This window comes from Kogia breviceps, chromosome 8 (genome assembly GCF_026419965.1).
Source record: "Kogia breviceps isolate mKogBre1 chromosome 8, mKogBre1 haplotype 1, whole genome shotgun sequence".
Taxonomy (NCBI): Eukaryota; Metazoa; Chordata; class Mammalia; order Artiodactyla; family Physeteridae; genus Kogia; species Kogia breviceps.
The window spans coordinates 47,815,132-47,838,749 of NC_081317.1; the positions used below are offsets into that span (position 1 = coordinate 47,815,132).

General features: G+C 35.9%; 1 protein-coding gene across 3 annotated transcripts in view; it reads right to left on the reverse strand.

Annotated features, from left to right (window-relative positions):
- The window catches only part of IFT74 (intraflagellar transport 74), an 81,374-nt gene that overhangs the window by 20,771 nt on the left and 36,985 nt on the right, over positions 1-23,618 (reverse strand). For all 3 annotated transcript variants that reach the window (XM_059072966.2, XM_059072969.2, XM_059072968.2), the window contains exons 11-13: positions 20,876-21,019; positions 19,505-19,545; positions 16,214-16,293 (exon numbers count right to left, since the gene is read on the reverse strand). In XM_059072966.2, coding sequence (XP_058928949.1) covers positions 16,214-16,293; positions 19,505-19,545; positions 20,876-21,019 — 265 coding nt within the window. The remainder of the gene's footprint in view (positions 1-16,213; positions 16,294-19,504; positions 19,546-20,875; positions 21,020-23,618) is intronic.

A 23,618-nucleotide genomic window follows, 5' to 3' on the forward strand; every position in this document is an offset into this window, starting at 1 on the left:
GGACTGAAAGACTCTCCAATGGTTCTCTATTTCACTTCCAACTTGGAGCTATTCAACCTACGCAAGAACACACTGGTGACAGGAAACATAAGCTCCCATGAAATTTCATTTCATCTTTGAATAGCTCATAACAGCAAACAAGATAGCAGGGTTACTTCCCTCACAGAGCTTAAAGTCTAGAGATTTAACAATTAAAATGTACTAAGTGCTATCATATGAAAGTAAAGGGTGCTATAGCAGCACACAGCAAGGACAATTAATCTAGTTCAGGGATTCAAGAAATTTTCCTCTAAAGAAGTAACATTTAAGCTGCATTATAAAGAATGGATGAATAGGAGTTACTTGGTCAAAATATAGAAGTTGAAAGTCAAAGCATTATAAGTACAGAAATATGAAAGTGAGGATGAATATGGTAGCACAAAAAACCAAAAGAGTTCTGAGGCAGAGAATGTGAAGTGAAAAAGTGGCACAAAGATGAGGCAGGTTATGAGAGACCTTATAAGACACATGTTATAAAAGTTTGGATTCTCTCTTAAGGGCAAAGACTACTGAAGAATTTTAAGCAGAGGAATAAAATTATCAACTTGCATTTCTGATCTGGAGAATAAAAGAGAAGTAAGAGTGGAGGCAATAAGACCAGTTAGGAGGTTGTCAAAGTAATCCAAATGAAAGATGAAGACTGCCTGGTGGCAATTAGGATGTAAGGTAGAGGATTTTCATTTGAGACATTTAAGAGCCAGAGTTAGGTGAGGATTTTGGTGAGGGTCAGAGAGGGAGAAGTCAAGTATGACTCCCAGGTTTCTGGCTTGGGCAATCGAGGACATTGTGGTACTGAAAAAAAATAAATAAATAAAAAGCAAATTGAGGAAGAAACTGCTTGCAGCAGTTTTAGACATGTCGCATTTAATATTTGTAAAAGACATGATTAAAAGGGCAAAAATCCATGGCCCGTACAGATGGATGAAATCAGACACTTTAGCTGCATAAAGGGACCATTAGTAGAGGTGGATCATGTTTATTTTAGAAAAACAGGATTTTCAGTGTAACAGAAATTGAGATTTGGAGGCCCAGGGCTATTTTCCTGAACTAGTGAGATGGCTGCAGTCCTTTGCTCCCAGGGCCCCAGGTAGAGAAAGCAGAATAAATTTGTGCTGATCCAATCTGTACAGTTTCTTCATTAAAGTCAGTTAGATCTTAGCATTCTGGAGAAACAAAGGAAGCTTACTAAGACAATGCCCAGCAAAGATGGAGAGAATAAGAGATTCCTAAGGGTGTTCCTGGTAAGAAGCTGGCATTTAGAAGGACTTTAGGAAGAAGAGTTCTAAGAAAATGGGGGAGCCAATAGTCTTGAGTCCAGAGGCTAAAACCCATTGGTCAGCCTGTGTTCTATATATCCTCCTATAAGCTCTACGGTTTTGCCAAGTACTGACTAGAGCAGCAATAACATTAGAGAGTGGAGGTAGATAGTCAGAATAGAGCCCCTAATTACATTACATGGAGGTTATGGACTTCCACTTGTATACTTGCTTGGGTGGGAAGTGAGTTACGAGTACACAAAGGTGATGGCAAAGTCAGAGACCCAGGTCAGCAGACAGCTTTTCTGCTTTCTGGTCTGAAAACATTTTTCCCAAATTCACTGAGGACAACCCTTATACAGAGAAAACCTTGTCAAGGCCCCCACCACCAGTACTCATAGGAAAAAGCTGAAAACTACTGTATAAGGACAGTAAATTCCCAGAGGTCATGAATTCCCAGCCAGTGAACACTCAGAACGAATGGGAAACATGTGGTTCACTCTAAGACTTTGGATGCATTAACAACTTTACTGATCAGTTCAGATGATCAACAATGGTCTCAGAGCATACTGATGCAGCATGATTAGTTGTAAGGGGAAGGGGAGAGATCTTTTTGTTTTACTAATAACAAAGTTTGTATATGATTAAGTTTTTTTGAAAAATACATTATAGACAGATTAAGATCAGCCCTATAATGATGTTACCATTCAGTAATTTATGGCAATAGTTTTTTGAGTGGGAAACAAAGAGAAAGAATATGAGCTTGCAGCATACATGATCTGGAATATCCTCATAGGAGGCTGATATGCTCGTAAATATTATATAACATATGTGAAGTAGCAGAAAAGCTAGTATCTGCTGAATCTGCCATGGCCTAGGTTTCTAAAAAAGTCCTAGTTCCTTGTGTGGCTGTCTGAGAAGTTGTCCTCTTGGGAGATTGGTCAGGCATTAAGGGATTAAGAAGAAGGCCTGCATCCTAGGCTTTATAGGCATTTAACTACCATCTTATCTTTCCTCTTCTAAACTCAAGAGAATTTCCTACACATGCTGTTTCCAGCTCCTCATCTTGCCATTAGACCTAATGACACTGCAATGAGGCTTCTCCTCCTGACATTCCAATGAAATTGTTCACAGTAAGATTATATGACTCCTTAATTATCAAATCCAAGGGGCAGTTTCAAGTTATCTTACTCTGTAATATTTGACATTATTGATACATCCTTTCTTCTTCCAATTTTTTTTCCACTTATGTTTTTTGTTGCTTGGGGGTTGGGCTTTTCTGGTTTTTCTTACTCTCAGATCATTCCTTCTTTGTCTTCTCTTCATAACTTTCCCTTTATTCATTTAAATTCTGGATTCTGCTCTTCGTTGACTTCTAATGCTATATTATATCCAAGGAAATCCCACTCATTCTTGTGGTTTAAAAACTCTTAAATTTGACCTTTTTCCTAATTTTCAGATTGTTTTATCCAATTATTTACTACATATATTCATGTGGGCACATTTCATGACATCCTAGTACACAGCCTATCCATAATTAAATGCATCAGTCTTCCCCCTCAAAGTCTGTACCTTTCTGTATTGCCTATTATGTTTGAAAGCCCTTCACCATACACTTATCATCCAAGTCAGAAACCTGGGAGATTCCTCCCTCCTTCTCACCTCAAATCCATGCTCCAAGTTGCCATCAGATTGAGCTGGAAGACATATCTGGTCAATGTCTCCCAGTTATACAGCTGGCCAGCTGGATTAGTTAGGACAGAACTCCCATATATCTTAGCAAATTCCCAAGCTTCATAAAACCTCCTCCCATATCACTGTTGCTAAAAAGAGAAGAGATAAGGGCCCTAGTGAACTCCTCTATTTTGTGATTTCTCAGTGATATGTGATTAATATCTGAGCTTCTCATGAGAGGCAATGTACAGATGTGGGCAGTCCTAAAGTAGGGTAAAATATAGGGCTTGTTACCAAATCTATCCTTAGATTTAACATTATAGGAGAGGACAAGATCATAGACAGGGGAAGCTAATCAGCTATCACACTGGAGGTGCAAAGCAGGCCAGAAAAGGGGTCTAATCATTGTAGAAAGATCAACAATGAAGAGACCAAAGGAGAGGGAAAAGAACACGTTCATAAAATGAGGGTTATTTTAGAGCTATCCTCAAACTCCGAGTATCTGATGTGATCATAGTTCTACATAATTTATTTCTTCCAAGTTTAGTGAGTACCTATTATGTGCCAGATACTATAATAGGTGCTGGGGATATCAAAATGAACAAGACAGTTGCCACTCTATCCTAGAAGGGTGTACAATCTGTTAGGTGAACAAAAGCAAAAAGTTACAATGCAACATTAAGTACTGTAATTAAGCTATATATGAAGTACTATGATAACCAGATGGGTGAAAAGAGTTCAGGAGGCGTTTACATAGAAAGTATCATATCAGCAAGGCACTTTAACAGGTAACGGAGGAATTACAGAGATGAATAAGACATTTTCCTTCAAGAAATTTATGCTCTAGTAAGACAAGTACCCCAAAATTTCCACTATAAATTCGGGCCTCTTTCCCCTTACAAAGGGGAAAGAAGAAATGAGTACGGACTGTTACTTGGGCTATTGTAGAAAGGACACTATTGCTTTTTGATACTCTCAGCTATAGTCAGCCAGTGGAGTAAGGGAACTAGGCTCTTCTTCTAGCACTAAAGAGCTGAGTACCACCATAACCACCTTTCTCCTCACTTGTCAGTAAGGTTATCTGACTCTTTTACCTCTTTATCATAAAAAGTTCTCTTGAATCAAGGCTTAACAGAGCAATCTTGGCTTTTATACTCTGAGAAGCAGTTCAGACCCTGGAGAAGGGTCTGATCACCATTTTCCAGAACAGGTAGCTACCCCAATCTTCTCTCATGATCAGTGTACAACAAGGCATAAGCTAGTGACTCCCCTGGCTGCAAGGCCCCCAAGCCAGCAGACCTACTGATTTTAGAGGTGAAAAAGTAGCAGATAGCAAATAAAATTAGAGAGGAGGGGCAAAAATAAACACAAAGGTACTTTTGCTGGAAGGTAGGATTCTTTCCTTTCTAGCACTTGGGGTCCTTCTGAGGCAAGCTAAATATCCTGGTACCTTCGAGCATTCAGTACCTTCAAGTGTTCCTTATGTGGCATAGTTTCAGTCTTGTTATCATTCTGTTCCTTCTACTCTTAGTCCAGTTCTTCTGGACTAAGAGTTCATTCTACTCTTACTCCAGTTCTTCATTTCTTTTAAAGTATGATGTCAAGAAACAGGATTCCAAGCAGACTATCACTTCTCATAGTCCATATATTCATCTTTCGTTAATGCAACCTAGGATTCCAGCTGTTCTGGAGGCTGTACCACATGAATTCACATTGAGCAGTTATCTAAACCCCCTCTAACATTTTCACATATTTTAGTAAGCTATAGCACTTTCTCCTCCCCCACTCCTGCTTCAATTTCAATTAGTTTTGGAGTCCTATTAAACTTCATCTTTTTACATTCAGTCTCTCTCTCACCTACTTTTCGCACATCACTATAGCAGTAAGTGATAAACGAATATATCAAATACTGCTAAACTGGTATGCTAAAATGAGTACATATAAGTTTAATGTTTTAAACTAAGTTTTAGCTTCAAGCTTCACCCAATTTATCAATTATACATTCAACAAAATGTTTTAAATTTTGGCAGGAAAGTTTCTTTACAGCTATGCAGACAATGTCTGATTATTCTATCTACTAGAGGTATTTAAAATATATACAATAAAAATTCTCTAAATATGTAAAAGTTAAATTATTGCCTAAAACCTCACCATTTCTAAAGAAAATAAAAAGGGCTATGAAGAAGTTTGTTTCAACAGAATAATGTCCATAAAATCAGATGGTATAATGAGTAATCCTTGGCATGTATACTAAACACAATGTAAGTTCGTAATTATTTCCTAAAGCAGTGGTTATCAAACTTTAGCATGCATTGGAATCATCAGGAGGGTTTGTTGAAACACAATTTGCTAAGCCCTATTCCCAAGGTTTCATGTTTAGTAGGTCTGGGGTAGAGTCCAAGAAGTTTTATTTCTAACAAGTTTCAGATGGTGCTAAAGTGTCTGGTGTGAAGATAATACCACCATACTAATGAATAGTTTAACCAATCCCCAAACTGAACAATAAGCAATGATTCATTCTTCTTCATTGTATGTATATTGAGAAACTACAAAACAGCAACGTAAAGATGCCATTTGAAACTCACATACCAGCTGATAAACTGAATATATTATCTTGTACATCCTGGGGAAAATACTTTCCAAATATGTTTTGGGAAAATCTCCAGGAAAGTTACTGAAGTTTCAGTTTATAAATTAATAGCATTACATATGGTCACCTTATCTTTGATAAAGGAGGCAAGAATATAAAATGGAGAAAAGAAAGCCTCTTCAATAAGTGGTGCTGGGAAAACTGGACAGCTACATGTAAAAGAATGAAATTAGAACACTCCCTAACACCACACACAAAAATAAACTCAAAATGGATTAAAGAGGCCAGACACTGTATGTAAGGCCAGACACTATAAAACTCTTAGAGGAAAACATAGGCAGAACACTCTATGATATAAATCACAGCAAGATCCTTTTTGACCCACCTCCTAGAGAAATGGACATAAAAACAAAAATAAACAAATGGGACCTAATGAAACTTAAAAGCTTTTGCACAGCAAAGGAAACCATAAACAAGACAAAAAGACAACCCTCAGAATGGGAGAAAATATTTGCAAATGAAGCAACTGACAAAGGATTAATCTCCAAAATTTATAAGCAGCTTACGCAGCTCAATATCAGAAAAACAAACAACCCAATCCAAAAATGGGCAGAAGACCTAAACAGACATTTCTCCAAGGAAGATATACAGATTGCCAACACACACATGAAAGGATGCTCAACATCATTAATCATTAGAGAAATGCAAATCAAAACTACAATGCGATATCATCTCACAACGGTCAGAATGGCCATCATCAAAAAATCTACAAACAATAAATGCTGGAGAGGGTGTGGAGAAAACAACGCTCTTGCACTGTTGGTCGAATGTAAATTGATATAGCCACTATGGAGAACAGTATGGAGGTTCCTTAAAACACTAAAATAGAACTACCATATGACCCAGCAATCCCAATACTGGGCATATACCCTGAAAAAACCATAATTCAAAAAGAGTCATGTACCACAATGTTCACTGCAGCTCTATTTACAATAGCCAGGACATGGAAGCAACCTAAGTGTCCATCGACAGAGGAATGGTTAATGAAAATGTGGCACATATATACAATGGAATATTACTCAGCCATAAAAAGAAACAAAATTGAGTTATTTGTAGTGAGGTAGATGGACCTGGAGTCTGTCATAGAGTGAAGTAAGTCAGAAAAACAAATACCATATGCTAACACATATATGGAATCTAAAAAAAAAAAAAAATGGTCATGAAGAACCTAGGGGCAAGATGGGAATAAAGACACAGACCTACTAGAGAATGGACTTGAGGACCCGGGGAGGGGGAAGGGTAAGCTGGGACAAAGTGAGAGAGTGGTAGTGTATATATGGACATATACATTACCAAATGTCAAATAGATAGCTAGTGGGAAGCAGTTGCATAGCACAGGGAGATCAGCTCAGTGCTTTGCGACCAGTTAGAAGGGTGGGATAGGGAGGGTGGGAGGGAGGGAGATGCAAGAGGGAAGAGATATGGGAACATACGTATATGTATAACTGATTCACTTCGTTATAAAGCAGAAACTAACACACCATTGTAAAGCAATTATACTCCAATAAAAATGTTAAAAAAAAGATTTCTAATCAGAAACAATGTAAGTGAGAAGACAGTGGAACAACATCTCTAAAGTACTGAAAGATAAAATCTGTCAACCTTGACTATACCCAGCAAAAATATCCTTTGAAAATGAAGGCAAATAGGCATTTCAGACCTACAAAAGCTGAAAGCATTCATCACCAGCAGACCATACCTACAAGAAATGTTTAAAGTCCTTCAAGCAGAAAGAGAAAGATCTCAGATGGAAATATGGATCTACACTAAGGACTGAAGAACAGCAGAAATGGTAACTACATGGGTAAATAGTAAGATTTTGCTCCTTATTAGTAATCTTTTAAAAATATAATTGACTGTCAAAAATAATAGCTATGCAAAATGGATATCTCAGAAATAACTAAATTTCCTTGTCAATTGATTATGAACTTTCATCAAATCTTTAACCATGGTCATTTTTAAGTCTTTTGTCATTTACAGACAGTTCTGGGTGTACTCTGATGCTTTTGCAAAAATGTTCCTATAAAAGGGTTTCATCTTCAAGGAATTCATGGAAAAGACTCTGAGAAGTGCAGGTTTCTGGTAACTGACTGTACTGCTGAACTGAATGAATAAGCATTTTCAGAACCCTAATGGAAAACTGATGAATTCATAAAAGTGCTAACAAAAGATCAAGATGAAAAAAAAATTAATTACATGGGACTGAGTGAACTGATAAGGATGACTATAATTTTTTGACTTTCTGTTTGAATTAAAAAAAAAATCCCACAAGGATTCAGAGGCAAGAAATATACAAACCAATTTTCACTGCAAAGTAAAGGAGCTGTTACAGTGGAGGATTACTGGACTGAATGTCAATACTATGACATAGTATGAGTGTGTTTCCTGTTTGGTAACTGCAATCATTGTTGCTTTTGTGGTGGTCATTCATTTACAATGCTTGGTGTCAGTTTATTTATCTCTTGTAAAAATAAAATACAGTGTATGTGTGTGAAAAAAAATAGCTATGTAGTTATTACCTTTAAAATATGTAAAAGGAGGGTTTCCCTGGTGGCGCAGTGGTTGAGAATCCGCCTGCCGATGTAGGGAACACAGGTTCGTGCCCCGGTCTGGGAAGATCCCACATGCCGCAGAGCGGCTGGGCCCGTGAGCCATGGCTGCTGAGCCTGCGAGTCCAGAGCCTGTGCTCCTCAATGGGAGAGGCCACAACAGTGAGAGGCCCACGTACCACCAAAAAAAAAAATATATATATATATATATATATATGTAAAAGGAAAATGTGTGATGACAATACCACAAAGACCAGGAAGGGAGAAGTAGAAGCATGCCATTGTTAAGGTTCTTATACTATACATAACGAGGTATAATATAACATGAAGGTAGACTGTGATAAGTTAAAGATATACACAATATCCTAAAGCAACCACTAAAATAACAAAGAATTATAAATGCAAGACTAATAATGAAGATTAAATGGAATCATTAAAAAGAATTAATCCAAGTCAGACAAAGAAGAATGAATAAATAAACTGTAGTTTATCTTCACAGTGGAATACTACTCAGCAATGAACAGGAGCAAACTGGTGACACATGCAAATATATGGATAAATTTTAAAATAATTATGCTGAGTGAAGGACCAGAGAAAAATGTGTACATAGTTATGATTCTATTTATATAAAATTCTAGAAAATGTAAATTAATCAACAGTGACAGAAACCAGATCATTGGTTACTTGGGAATAGGAGAATGAGGCAGGTAGGAGTGGGAGGGACAGGCTGCAAAAGGGTATTAGGAGATTTTGGGGATCGTTCGGTATGTTTCTCTCTTGATTGTGGTGATGGTTTCACAGGTGGATGCATATGTCAAAACTTATCAAATTATGTACTTTAAATATGTGCACTTTATTGTAGGTCAATTAAACCTTTGTAAAGCTGTTTTTAAAAAACCTAAAATTAATTAATTAATAGCATTAATAATAACAGCCAATAACTAACATTTATGTGCAATTTTTAAATTGCATGCTATTCTGAGTCATACACACACACACACACACACACACACACACACACACACACACACACACTCCATTCATCTAATCCTCACAGTAACCCTAAAAGGAAGGTAGGTACTGTTATTATCTCCACTTTAAAGATGAGGTAACTAAGGTACAGAAAGGTCAAGTAGCACATCTGAGATCAGCCAGTTAAAACAGCACAGCCCAGATTTGAATCCTAGCATTTGTGTTGCAGAACCCATGCTCTAAAACAAAACTATTCTGTCTTTATAAATTCTATTTTACCTGACATAATTAGAGAATAAAAGCTTCTAACCTGGGCCTTGGAACTATGAGTAGGAAGAAGTATCCTACAGACAAACCAAAGAAAAGGGTTGTATTTTATGTTTTTACTACTCTTGAAAGCAACATATAAATTATAGAGAAAATTGCAATGAATTCACTTGAAGTTTAGGACAGTAACCCAATGACCCTGTAGCATTTTATGTACACTTCTATTATGATATATATTTATCACATTGTAGCTGTTAGATATTTAGATGTCTGTGATACGCTGTATTGATAACCACATGATATTCCGTTTTATCAATCTTTGGGAAGATACTGTACTCTAAAATTGAAGGAATAATTTGTAGTGAGCAATAATGCCCAAAAATCCTTCTTGGGGAGAAATGTGACTGTACTTTGTTAACTGTGTTCCTTAAGCCTTGCCTGAGCAGGCAGATGTCCAGAAAATTAGCTCCACCTCGTGGATCATGGTAGTACTACAAATTCAGGCCTTTGAGAACAGTGAACTGTCAGAGAAGTAACTAGCACTGGTCAGGAAGCACTTTCACATACTGCTGCTGGATGTACAAACTGATACGACCATTTCTGGAAAGAAATTTTCAAAAATAATCAAAATTGTATACATAAGTAACTTTCTATTCAAAATTTCACTTCTAGAAATTTAGCCTATAGAAATAAACAAATTAACAAGCATGTATATATCAAGGTTATTTACTGCAGCATTGTTCTTGGTAGTGAAAAATTAGAAACAACCTAATGTCATGGGGATACAGCTAATACTATTTAACAAGAATATCAACATGACTACAGCTAATAGTTTTTGTAAGTACTTAAATATGTGCCAGGGACCATTCTTAGTCTGGTTTTAAAGCCCTGACATTGGCTACTATGCTATACTTCTTAGAATGAAGTATATACATCCTCATATGGAAGGATGTTCATTATATACAGTTAAATGAAAAGACTCAAGCTCAGAAGAACTGTATCACTCAATTAAATATATATACATTAAATATATATATATACATATATATATATACTGTGCATAGAAAAAAGTGTAAAAGGCTATACATATCAAACTGTAAACAATGATTACCTCTGAAGAATGGGATGCGTATGAGGAGAAAGGAGATGATTTTTACTTTATACACTTTTGTATTGCTTGAATTTTCCACATTAAGTACACACCAGATTTGTACATAAAAAGTACACAATTAAAAAGATAAGTTAACTGGAGTCTTTAAAATAACTTTAACTACTTTAAGGAAAATTTTTAAAAAGTAGGAAAGTGTAACCTCCTAGATGCTGACTGATAATTTGCACAGTTAATGACCATACATGAGAATGGTCACTTGAGGCAACATACACACACACACACACACACACACACACACACACATAAAATGAAGTACATTCAAGGTGATTAAAACTCTTCAGAAATTCTGGGTAAGTTTATAACTGGTAATTTTTTGACAAAGATGGTAGGTTGAACATGCACATCTAACCCTAACCTGCCCCACTCCCCAAACTCCACTAAAATTATAGTAAAAAGAATTTTTAAAGGTCAAACTCCCAGCAATGAGGAAAATAGGAGCAGAAACATTAGTAATAAAATTTTGGAAGCTGGAAGCAGATGGACAAATGGTAACTAATTTAGCAGACCTGAGAAAGTCTAAACCTAAGCTGCACTGGGTAAAGCTGAGAATTAACCAAATTTCAAAAGGCTCAGGAGTTCCACAGAGAATCACTTATTTTGTGTTCCTACACCATGAAAGGTTTTGTCATGTCTTAAAATAGTAACACTGTTCTTTTTAGAATTTAACAGAATATAGTGAAGAGTACAGTAGAGGCCTGAGTTAAGTGGACCAATAAACACCATTTACTTTGAGGGAACTTCAATATGAAATATACAAAAATTAATCTGTGGTGAGAATAAATTTTCTTAGTCAACAATTACCTTATCAAAAACTAATTACTCAACTATATGTTAGGAGTAAATCTTCAGGTAAAAGAATAATAAAAATAATATCCTATGTTGAATGAGAATATAGGCTACTATTATCTTGTTGCCTTCACCTAGAGCTACAAGGCCTTTTCCATTACATTCCCTTTCTCATACAGAAGGAGCATTTTAAAAAGCAACAATTAAGTAAATATTTAATGGTTGGCACTTCAGCTGAGAAAGGAGAAATCAGGATAGATTCCAGGAGAAATCAGGCTTTTCTGAAAAGTAGCATGGCACCTGCCAATAGTGCTCTGCTTTAATAATGATGCAGAATGTAGCCAAATTCTGACCATATAACAACTTTCAACAGAGCTATTTCTCACTGCTTCTAGTTAGCAAAAATAGTAACAATGCCTTTCCTGCTAAAATATAGGTTAGTACACATATTTAAACCTAAATATTTTTAGAACCCATAAAACAAAATTACTTGATCCAGCAATAAAGTAAAACTACTGTAGGGGTGAAGTCTAACAAATACTTAACATAGTAGGATTAAATCCCCCAGCAGTTTAAAAGAGTAATGACATCTTATTATAATGAAAATTCTGTTATGAGACTATTTCACCTTTAAAAATTACTTACAAAGACTAAATAAAGATTTGAGAGCAAAGAAGCCCATCTAGAATTGGTCAAAAGTGTAAGTGTATTATGAGGATTTTTTCCGCATTATCCAGATTGTCAAAGAAACTGATAACTCAGAATCTAGGAATAATGAAGATTTTTGTAGAATAGCCAAATAACTGTTAATTGATTTTATTTAGTTAACTTTGAGACAATGTAACTTTTAGCAAATTATAACTTTAAGGACTTAAAAAGTACAAAAATATGATGAACTTGAAGAAGCTGTTGGATTACAGGACCACCATTAATATCTAGCAGAGAACATAACTGTACCTAAACCAGTATCAAAGGATGCCTTTAAATTTAGAATGAATTATGCAAACCTTTTAAAGGTTTATTTGAAAACTGAAGGGTTGGAGCAAGTACTAACAAAGTCAGACATGTACAAACACATTCATGGTTTAAATGTTATGTTAACCAGAACCCCTACAAGGCAAAAGGTGGCCTAGTTGGATTACACACAGGTGCCATAAATGGAAGAAACCAGGTAACATCTAAGAAATTAATAAAATGGGCCAGAAGGAACAAAACTGGGGGCAGAGATAAGTATGGACCAGAAAGTCAAAATAACTTGATAATCCTCCACATCTTAAGGAGCAGATTATCCACAATCTTGAGTCAAGGGACTGCTGAGAATGCAGATGTAGATAAGAATCCACCTCTTTACTGGAAATCATAAATCGAAGATAGGAATACTCTAAAAAGTAATAAAACTGTTGCTAACTAATCAAGCTCTCTCTGTAGATAAGAGTGCATTTGTATATCTTAAGAACTAGAGGGCCCAAAGAAGTGACTAGCGCCCAACTCTCACCTTTAATTCATTCTACAAATCTTTCCTTTCTAAAATACAGGACTGGGAATTCCCTGGGTGTCCAGCTGTTAGGACTCCATGCTCTCACTGCTGAGGGCCTGGGTTCAGTCCCCGGATGAGGAACTAAAATCCCACAAGCTGCACAGTGCAGCCAAAAAAAATAATAATTATTAAAAAATATATAAATAAAATACAGGACTGTTTAATTCATTCCACAAAGACTTATTGAATGTTTACCTTCCCAGGCATTGTGTTGATGAAAGAGGTTACCAAAGTGAACAAGACACAGTCCCTGTCCTGGAGGATGTATAGCCTAAGGGAAAAGACAAACATCTAAGTAGAAAGTGGTACAGTAATGTGGTCAATACATTTATGCCGTGTGTTCTGATAATGGAGGGGATCACTCACTCACTTAGCCCAGCCCAGAAATAGGTCAGGGAGAGAAGTTAGGGTTACTATGTTGGATATGAAAGGATACCTGAGCTAGATCTTAAAAAATGAGAAGTTAGTAAAGTAAGTAACAGGGAAAAGAACATTCAAGAAAAGGGAACAAATAATAGGGGCAAAGGATTGAGCATGAAACAATCCTTTGATGTATGATAAAGAGGGTGAGGTGTGAGGTACCACTGGTAGATTATTACTATTATTCTTAGAATGTAAGGATAGAGATGCTGAGGGGTAGGAGAGGAGGCTGACAATGTACAGGCCAGATTATGGAGGGACTAGAATGCCATACAAAGATTCTTACACTTATCTTGTAGGTCATGGGGAACCACTGTGAAGTGGAGAACGATACAAAACCACATTTCACATAAGTCACTCTGGCAACAGTGTGGTGGATGAATCTGAGAGGGAGCAAGATTGGAGGTCGGGGGACCAGTTAGTAGACTACTGAAATAGTTCAGGAAAGAAATAATGAGGTCCTGAACTCACAAGTGACCTTCTAATAAAAACCCCTGTGCTGGGCTTCCCTGGTGGCGCAGTGGTTGAGAATCCGCCTGCCGATGCAGGGGTCACGGGTTCGTGCCCTGGTCCGGGAAGATCCCACATGCCGTGGAGCAACTGAGCCCGTGAGCCATGGCCGCTGGGCCTGCGCGTCCAGAGCCTGTGCTCCGCAACGGGAGGCCACAACAGTGAGAGGCCCGCATACCGCAAAAACAAAAACAAAAACCAAAAAAAAAAACAAAAAAAAAACCCCTGTGCTGTTGAACCGATAATCCAGGATGATCAAAGTGTAGTAGAAGAACAAAAAATGAATGCATTGATATATATGTGAACATACAATACATAATATTTACATATCACATATATTTTTATATGTACATATATATATGCTTTTTTGCTACTATTACATTACATTATAGATTGTGCCTTTCTACATTAATTTCCCTGGTGGTCCAGGGGTTAGGGTTCCTCACTTCCACTGCAGGAGGAACTGATCCCTGGTAGGGGAACTGAGAGCCCACAAGCTGTGGTGCAGCCAGAAAAAAAAAAAAAAAAGGACAAAGAATTTATGAAAACAAAAAGGAAAAGGGAAGCAACAATTCAAAACATTCTATTTATCATAGAACTAGCAATTAATAATAAATTGTTACCACCAACTGAGTTATTTTACTGGAAAAATAAATAGAATTCTGCTAGAAATTTAAATTTAGAAGGAGGAATATTATTTAAAATGTATCCCATAAAGCATCTGAAATCAAGAACATTATCAGATTTCTCAGAATAATTTATTAACAAAGAAAATCTATATACTAGATCTACATAAATGAAAAGCAATAAAATAATTTAATAAAGAAAACAACATGACCTTAGTAACAATTTATTGTGAACCTACCTTGCCATGTGTACCATTTACTATTTGTAAATCTTAGTGAGGTAGGACCACTATATTCATTTTGCAGATGAGAAAATGAAAGCTCAGATAAGTTTACTTACCTAATAACCAGGATTTAAAGTTTGTCTGATTTTAGATGTCTTGTTTACATGTAGCCACATGTAAATAAGACTGTAAGCATTTCACAATAATATTTTTATTTCACAAATACAGCACTTCATATCAGAAAGCCAAGATTAGGTTTGGGCAATAGATCTAACACTTTGGGATCAAAGAGAACTTGGTTTATATCTAGACTTTACCCCTTGCTAGCTGTGAGAATTTCAGTTAACTTCTCTGAGTTTCAACAAGCATAAAAGAGGTTAGAAGCCTTCAAAGTGTTCCTGCAAAGATCACAAAGTAACCAGTCCAGGTAACTAATCCATTAATAGTAGCTAATGTTATTATTCATAAATCAATAAAATGTATAAATAAAACTAATACACTGCATTAAAATTGAAATAAAAAATTAGTTTAGGAAAAGAACACCCTTTTTCCCTGCTATGAATGTTTCTTTAGCCATAATAGGCATATTATTTACAATAGAATACCTAACTCATAAGAATATATTGTCAACTCTTGATAATCCAATAGCATATTAACTGGTTTGCAGTTAATCTGTGATTAAAGTGCTACAGTAACCCAGCTTTTCCTCCCTTGTTAGAGACAAGTTGGTTAGGAATCTGTGATGCCCAAACTCTTCCCTCAACCACACATACACTGTAGCTCCCAAATCCCAACCACAGCATTTCCACCCCAAGTGCTCTGGTCCCTGCCTTGGCTCTTCAAATCCCACTGCTGGGGAAAGCTGAGAGAGGACTGGAATAATCAGTACTTGCCACCACATTAGTGGGTCCCCTAGTGAGTAATTCTTCCTGCATTTTTTGTGATATTTGTGACTTGATCTTCACTCCCCTATAACTCTACCACTTACCCCAGTTAATAGCTGACAATATCGAAGAAGTATAACTTAGAAATCTGTGAGCAACTTTAAACCATTTTACTTGATTAAAAAAAAATTTCTTGCTGTATAGCACAGGGAACTCTACTTCACTTCGCTGTACAGTAGAAACTAACAGAACATTGTAAACCAACTATATCCCAATTAACAAAAAAATTTCTTTGCGAAACAAAATAAATTCTTGCCATATATAACCATTTTAAGTTATATAAGTTTTTAGTTGGCTTAAATAATTCAATACTAACTATAATATTTAGTTACTATTAAAATATTTAGTTACTATTAAAATTCAATACTAACTATAATATTTAAAATATTACTTAAATGATTCAATACTAACTATAATATTCAGTTACTAAATATTTTAATAGTTTAGTATTTTAATAGTTAAACTTAGTGATATCACAAAGAATTAAATAATAAACCCCAGGTAAACAGTCCCTGAGGCCCAAGTTAATACTGTATAAATACTGCTATGTATCTACATTATACATCATAAAAATATTTTTAAAATTACCTTGGTGCTCTTCTAAATCCATGTCAAGTTGTCTAATTTCTTCATTAAGCTGATTTATTTTTTCTTTTATATCTGTTAACCTGTTGAAAATATTATTTAATGAATTTATGGCAGACAATTTAGATATTCAGTAAAAACATTTAGTGATGATGTTACAAAATCTTAAATCTTTCTGAATCTGCAGAAACAATAACAATAAATAATATGCTTTACTCTGAGGACAATACTATAAATTTTGAGAGAAAAATCTTTTTTCATGATTCATATTTAGAGTACAAGTGTGTTCTGAGAATGTTGGTTTGCCTGACATCAACAGTAGACCTTTCCCAAGCCTTCTTTTGATCTTCACTTGTGATATTAAGAAAATAAAAAAACTTTAGCAACCTTCTTTTTGTAGGTTTATATAAACTAAACTAAGTTAGCAAGTTTGTCTTAAAAGTTAGAAAATAAGAGAAAATTTACCATTGAGAGAAGATTATATGGGTTAAAATTTTAACAAAAGCAGTGGTACTTATTACAAAGCTATAGTAATCAAGACAGTATGATACTGGAATAAGGATAGACAATGGAATAGAATTGTGAGTCTAGGAATAAGACCCTGTATCTATATACAACTGATTTTTGACAAAGGTGCCAAAACAATTAAAAGAGAAAGAAAACATTAAATAATATTTGTTGAAAGAATATTTCAATGAATGGTGCTGGGATAACTGGATATGCACAAGCAAAAGAATAAAACTGGACTCCGACCTCATGCCATACACAAAAGTTAACTAAAATTGGGTCATAGATCTAAACTATAAAACACTTAAATAAAAAAACATAAGCATTGGGCTTCCCTGGTGGCGCAGTGGTTGAGAGTCCACCTGCTGATGCAGGGGACATGGGTTCGTGCCCCGGTCTGGGAAGATCCCACATGCCGCGGAGCGGCTGGTCCCATGAGCCATGGCCACTGAGCCTGCGCGTCCGGAGCCTGTGCTCCGCAACGGGAGAGGACACAACAATGAGGCCCGCATACCGCAAAAAAAAAAAAAAAAAAAAAACAACAACAACAAAACACATAAGCATAAATCTTCGTGAAATTGAACTAAGCATTGGTTTCTTACATATGACACCAAAAGCACAAACGACAAAAGAAAAAAATAAATAAACCAGATATAATCAAAATTTAAAACTACTAGGACTTTCCTGGTGGCGCAGTGGTTAAGAATCCACCTGCTAATGCAGAGGATACAGGTTTGACCCCTGGTCTGGGAAGATCCCACATGCCGCAGAACAAATAAGCCTGTGCAGCACAACTACTAAGCCTGCGCTCTAGAGCCCATGAGCCACAACTACTGAAGCCTGCACACCTAGAGCCCGTGCTCCGCAACTAGAGAAGCCACTGCAATGAGGAGCCCGGGCACTGCAACAAAGAGTAGCCCCCGCTTGCTGCAACTAGAGAAAGCCTATGCGCAGCAATGAAGACTCAATGCAGCCAAAAATAAATAAATAAAATAAATAAATTTACTAAAAAAAACAAAGTCTTAAAAAAAAAATTTAAAACTTTTGTGCTTCAAAGGACACCATGAAGAAAGTGAAAAGAAAACCCAAATAATGGAAGAAAAATTTTGCAAATCATTTATCTGATAAGAGACTTTATTTAGAATATATAAAAAGCTCTTACAATTAAATAATGAAACAATAAATAACCCAATTTAAAAATGGGCAAAAGCACAGGGAGATCAGCTTGATGCTTTGCGATGACCTAGAGGGGTGGGATAAGGAGGGTGGGAGGGGGGTTCAAGAGGGAGGGTATGTGGGGATATATGTATGCATATGGCTGATTCACTTTTTTGTACAAAAGAAACTAACACAGTATTGTGAAGCAATTATACTCCAATAATGATCTATAAAAAATAAAAAAATTAAAAAAACCAAAAAAAAAAATGGGCAAAGAATGTGAATAGACATTTCTCCAATGAATATATATATATATGACCAATAAGTACAGGAAAAAAAAAATTCAACATCATTAATTAATCATCAGGAAAATGCAAATCAATGATATCACTTCACACGTACTATGATGGCTACACAGTAATCAAAAATGACAGATAATAACAAGCGTTGATGAGGTCATGGAGAAACTGGAACACTTATACACTGCTGGTGAAAATGTAAAATGGTGCAGCTGCATTGGAAAATAGTCTGGCACCTCCTCAGAATGTTAAATATAGAGTTACCGTATGAACCAGCACTCCTTGGAAAATAGTCTGGCACCTCCTCAGAATGTTAAATATAGAGTTACCGTATGAACCAGCACTCCTAGGTAAATTCCACTCCTAGGTAAATACCCAAGAGAAGCGAAAATATATGTCCACACAAAAACATGTACACGAGGGGCTTCCCTGGTGGCGCAGTGGTTGAGAGTCCGCCTGCCAATGCAGGGGACACGGGTTCGTGCCCCGGTCTGGGAGGATCCCACATGCCGCGGAGCGGCTGGGCCCGTGAGCCATGGCCGCTGGGCCTGCGTGTCCGGAGCCTGTGCTCCGCAACTGGAGAGGCCACAACAGTGAGGCCTGCATACCACAAAAAAAAAAAAAAAAAAAAAAAAAAAAAACATGTACACGATTGTTCATACCAGCATGATCCATCACAGCCAAAATACAGAAACAATCCAAATGCACATCAATAAATGAATGGATAAATAAATATGGTATAGCCACACAAATGGGATATTATTTGGCAATAAAAAGAAATGAAATACTGATACATGCTACAACACAGATGAACCCTGAAAACATTATGCTAAGTATAAGAATCCAACCACATAGGACCATATATTGTATGCTTTCATTTATATGACATGTCCAGAACAGGCCAATCTACAGAGACATAAGGTACAGTGGTTGCTTAGGGCTGGGAATGGGGGATGCGAGCTGTGATGGTTAAGGGATATGGGTTTCTATTGGGGTGACTGAACTGTTCTGAAATTGACTGAGGTGGTGGCTGTACAACTCTGTGAATATAGTAAAAAACCTCTGAATTGTACACTTTAAATATGTGAATTGTACGGTATGTATTATATCACAATAAAGCTGTTTTTAAAAAGCAATTATACTATGTAATGGCTCTTAACTAAACATTCAAAGAATTATTTAAAGCTATAAATAAAACTGAAAGCTGCATCAATATTGTCAATGTGAATCAAAGAAAAAAATGACTAACAATATGCACCTCTTACACATTTAGAATGCAATTTAAAAGATGAGAAATGAATGTAAAATGTCCTAGTGTAAAAGTACTTACTGTCGCTCCATGCTGGCTATTTCCTGATTATCTTCTTTAACCTATAAAGGCATAAAGAGAAAACAGAATTTAAAGAATTACTCATTGTTAGGCTATCTTAAAGAGATTTTCCTTCTAGGGTGTGTACTAAAATATCAAATCTAGTCGCTTTAAACTTATTTCTTGAAATTCAACCGTTGAAGTTAAAAGGAACATCATTAGGAAACTATTCACAGATTTTTCTTTCCTCCTCAAAGGATGAGTGGTGACTGATAAATATCCATACCTATCCACATGGCACCAAGAAGTTAACACATCTTCAGGCCTGGATCAATTTACATAAATACCGAGGATTTTTGAGCCTGTCTCCCCACCCCTGCTCCCCACCCCCGCTCCCCACCCCCAACTTACGCACACGGTAGGGCTGCCAGATTTAGCAATCCCCATTACATTTGAATTTCAGAAAAACAATGAATAACTTTTGTGGTATGTATTTGGAATACACTTATTATCCTTACGTATATATTTATTCTAAAAGATTATTCACTGCTTATCTGAAATTCAAATTTAACTAGCCATTCTGTATTCTATCTAGAAATTCTATCCCAAGATCACTTTTCGTCCCCTGCCTTCAATGATCTCTTTCCAAGGAACTTCAGAGATTCTAGATTTTGATACCTTTCTAGAATGATTCTAACAATTAAATAGCTCCTGAGTTGATCCCTAAGGTTCCTGCAAACCCACTGGATTCAATCTAAGACCACAAAGGAGTCCAATTTGTAGGTTCCTGACTAGAGGTGCTCCCAAATATATAGGCTCCTAAGGGCTGTATATTTAGGGTGTCTCAGGATAAACAATAGGCTAAATTAAAGCCAGCCTTGGGATAGTTAGAAAGCTACTGAACACACATGTGACATAACATGGTGACATACTGTGATTTCACAGGACATTTTAATTCCATTCACTTCATGGTGGCACTGATAGAAATATCCACACAAAGTCGTCAGCCTTGGGGCACTTCATTTTCTAAATATGAGGCCCAAAACAAATAATGGAATACATCTTCAATAAGATTAATTATTTACTGACCAATATGAAGAGTTTCAAGTTTTTCTTATAAGGATCCAAAACATGAAAAAATTACCAAAATATGCATGAAGACCATATAAAATTAGGATTTAAGTAAACAAAAATAGTTTATTTGAGAAATGACTTTTACCTAGATCTTCTTGGTCAAGCAGTTCATATTAATTTAGATGGAGTTCACTTTTCACTGTTTTTTAAGAAAATAAGCTTATTAGCTTTCTGTTCAATTCATATGCCTTAAATAAAACAGACTGATACATTTACCAAATCCTGACATATTAAAATAAGTATGTTTGTTTTCCCTACCTGCTTAAGTAATCTCTCTCTCTCTTCCATTGGGGATCCCATGCTTTTGTCTTCTGCAATCATTTGATCTCGATGGGACTCCAACTCATAAAGTTTTTCATGCAACAATACAGCCTGCTGTTTTACCTGGGAGTGTGCTATTTCCTGAAGAGAATTAAAATAATTTTAGTATTTTATCAAAAACTATTCAAATAGTTTTCAGTTTATAAGACTAAGGACAAATTTAAACTACCATCATCTTTAAATAGAGATTATCAAGAACCTAGAGTACTCAATAATGCTACAAAGCACATTTCTAAACATGGAAGAATAAAAATAAATCCCTATATACTTTCATAAGCATTTTCAGTCTAAGATTCACAGAAGGTGGTAGCTTTATTTTATTTTCTAAATATAAGACCTAAACAAAGATAAAGACATCTCTACCAATGGGAAGATAATAAAGAAAATGTAACGATGTATGTATAACTTTAACCACAAAACCCAATCCAAAGTCTGAGGAACTGATCTCTAGAGGGAAGATGTTTTCCCCTGAATAGATCATATATATGCTTTCCTACTATGTTATGGGCTTTTCCTACAATCATATATATACAATTTCCTACAATGTTATGGGCTGAATTATATCCCCCCAAAATGTATGCTGAAGTCCTAATCTTCAGCACCTGTGAACATGACCTAATTTGAAATGGAGTCTGTGCAGATTTAATCAAGTTAAGATTATCTTGAGGTCATTAAAGTGGACCTTAATTCAATATTAACTGCTCTTTATTAAAAGAGAAGAGATAAAAACAGAGACACCCGAGGAGAATGCCATTTGATGATACAGGCAAAGAATGGAGTGATGTAGCTACAAGTCAAGGAACAAATGCCAAGGAATGACAGGCAGCACCAGAAGCTAGGAAGAGGCAAGGAAGGATTCTACCTAGTGTCCCAGAAGAAGCAAGTCTCTGCTGATGCTTTGATTTTAGACTTTTAGCCTTTTCTGTTGTTTTATGTCACCCAGTTTGTGATACTTTATTACAGCAGCACTAGGAAACTAATAGACATGAGTAGTAAAATTATCATGTATTCACCACTGTTCCACTGTTCACAAAGAGAAAATAAGGGATGTGATAATTTTAAAAGATAACCAAAAGAGCTAGGGATGTTGGTGGTAGTGCTGATTATGATGATGAAAATGACATTTGAAGCTGTTATTTATTGAGCACGTATTCTGTGCCAGGCACTGATACTTCATATTTTTTATATACTATCTCTAACACTCAAAGCAACTCTGTAAGATAGTACTATCATCTCTGTTTTACAGATGAGAAAACTGATGATCTGATATCTAAATAATTTTTCTAAGTTAACAAAAATAAAAGTTAATCATGAAAAAAAAAGTTAATGATATCTGAAACCAGGCCCACAGTATGAACAAGATTTTTAAGAGGGGAGACCTCCTCCTTTTTGAAAGCAAAAGAGAAGGAATCTTAAAAAAAGGAAAAAGTGAGCAACAGGAAATGTTTGAAAGTCCATAGGCAAAGGGTTATATACACAGCTTAAGTAATGTATTAGCTTCAGGGGAAAAGGCATGATAATAAAATACCAATAGAAAAAATGCAGACATTTTGATGTATCCCTTTTCATAGTACCTTCCCCTTCCCTTTTGCTTAACCACCTATAGACATATTCATTATTGCATCTTGATAAAACCACTCCTGAAGACTCAAGCTCATGTTGATCTGTCACCTGATTTTTTTCACACTCCTATGAACCGAATCAGCAATACTTAGCACAGTAGGGAGCACACAGCAGATATGCAATAAACACTACTTGATTGATATTTGACATAATGTTATCTTGAAGAACAAATCTCCAACCCCCCCCCAAAAAAGACCCACAAAGGAATCCAGCTAAAGTTAAACAGAATTAGGATCTACATTTTCTTCATTTGAGAATACTGTAAATTTTTTAAAATTCATGTAATTTTAGGCATACATGTACTAATGCCAAAGTAGAGTGGCATCAATAGAAACACTAACTCCAAGGTTACACCCTACACCTCTTCCTGTGGAAACTAAATCTGCCAATGAAATAAGACCTAACTCTCTCCTACACACCCTAAGAAAAGTTAGTGAGGAATTCTGAAAGCTGGCTGTACTAATACTATATAAATGCAGTCCTTATTCCTTGAAGCATATTTATATTACCATAGAGATCAAAGAAAATAAAAATTCTGTGTACCCACATGTAGACAACTGGATATAGAAAATCGTCTTAATATTTTTAAGCAAACGAGTTTTTTCAATAGCAAACTTCCAAAAGAATGATTACAAAATAAATACTCATGGTTTATTTCTTTTGCAAGCTAGGTGAAAGCAATCATGTTAATTTACAATTGTTACTAACCTATCATCATTATAGCTACCTGAATACATAGGAAATCAAGAAAGGCAGGCAAGATTTGATGTACAGACAGTGGGAAGGTAGTTTGCAGAAAAAGAATACGTTGGCCAACAAATATATAAAGAGATACTCAACTTTTTGTATAAGTAAATGAAAATTAAAACAAGATACTAATTTTAAACTATTAAACTAGTAAAAATGGAAAAGGTAGATGGATAATGCAGCTGTTAATAAGTACAGGGGGAAATAGGCACTCTCATACATTGAGATTAGGAGTAGAAAATGGAACTTTTTTGGAAGGCAATTTGGCAATGTTACAACATTTTAGAAGTTTGTACCTTCTGACCCAATG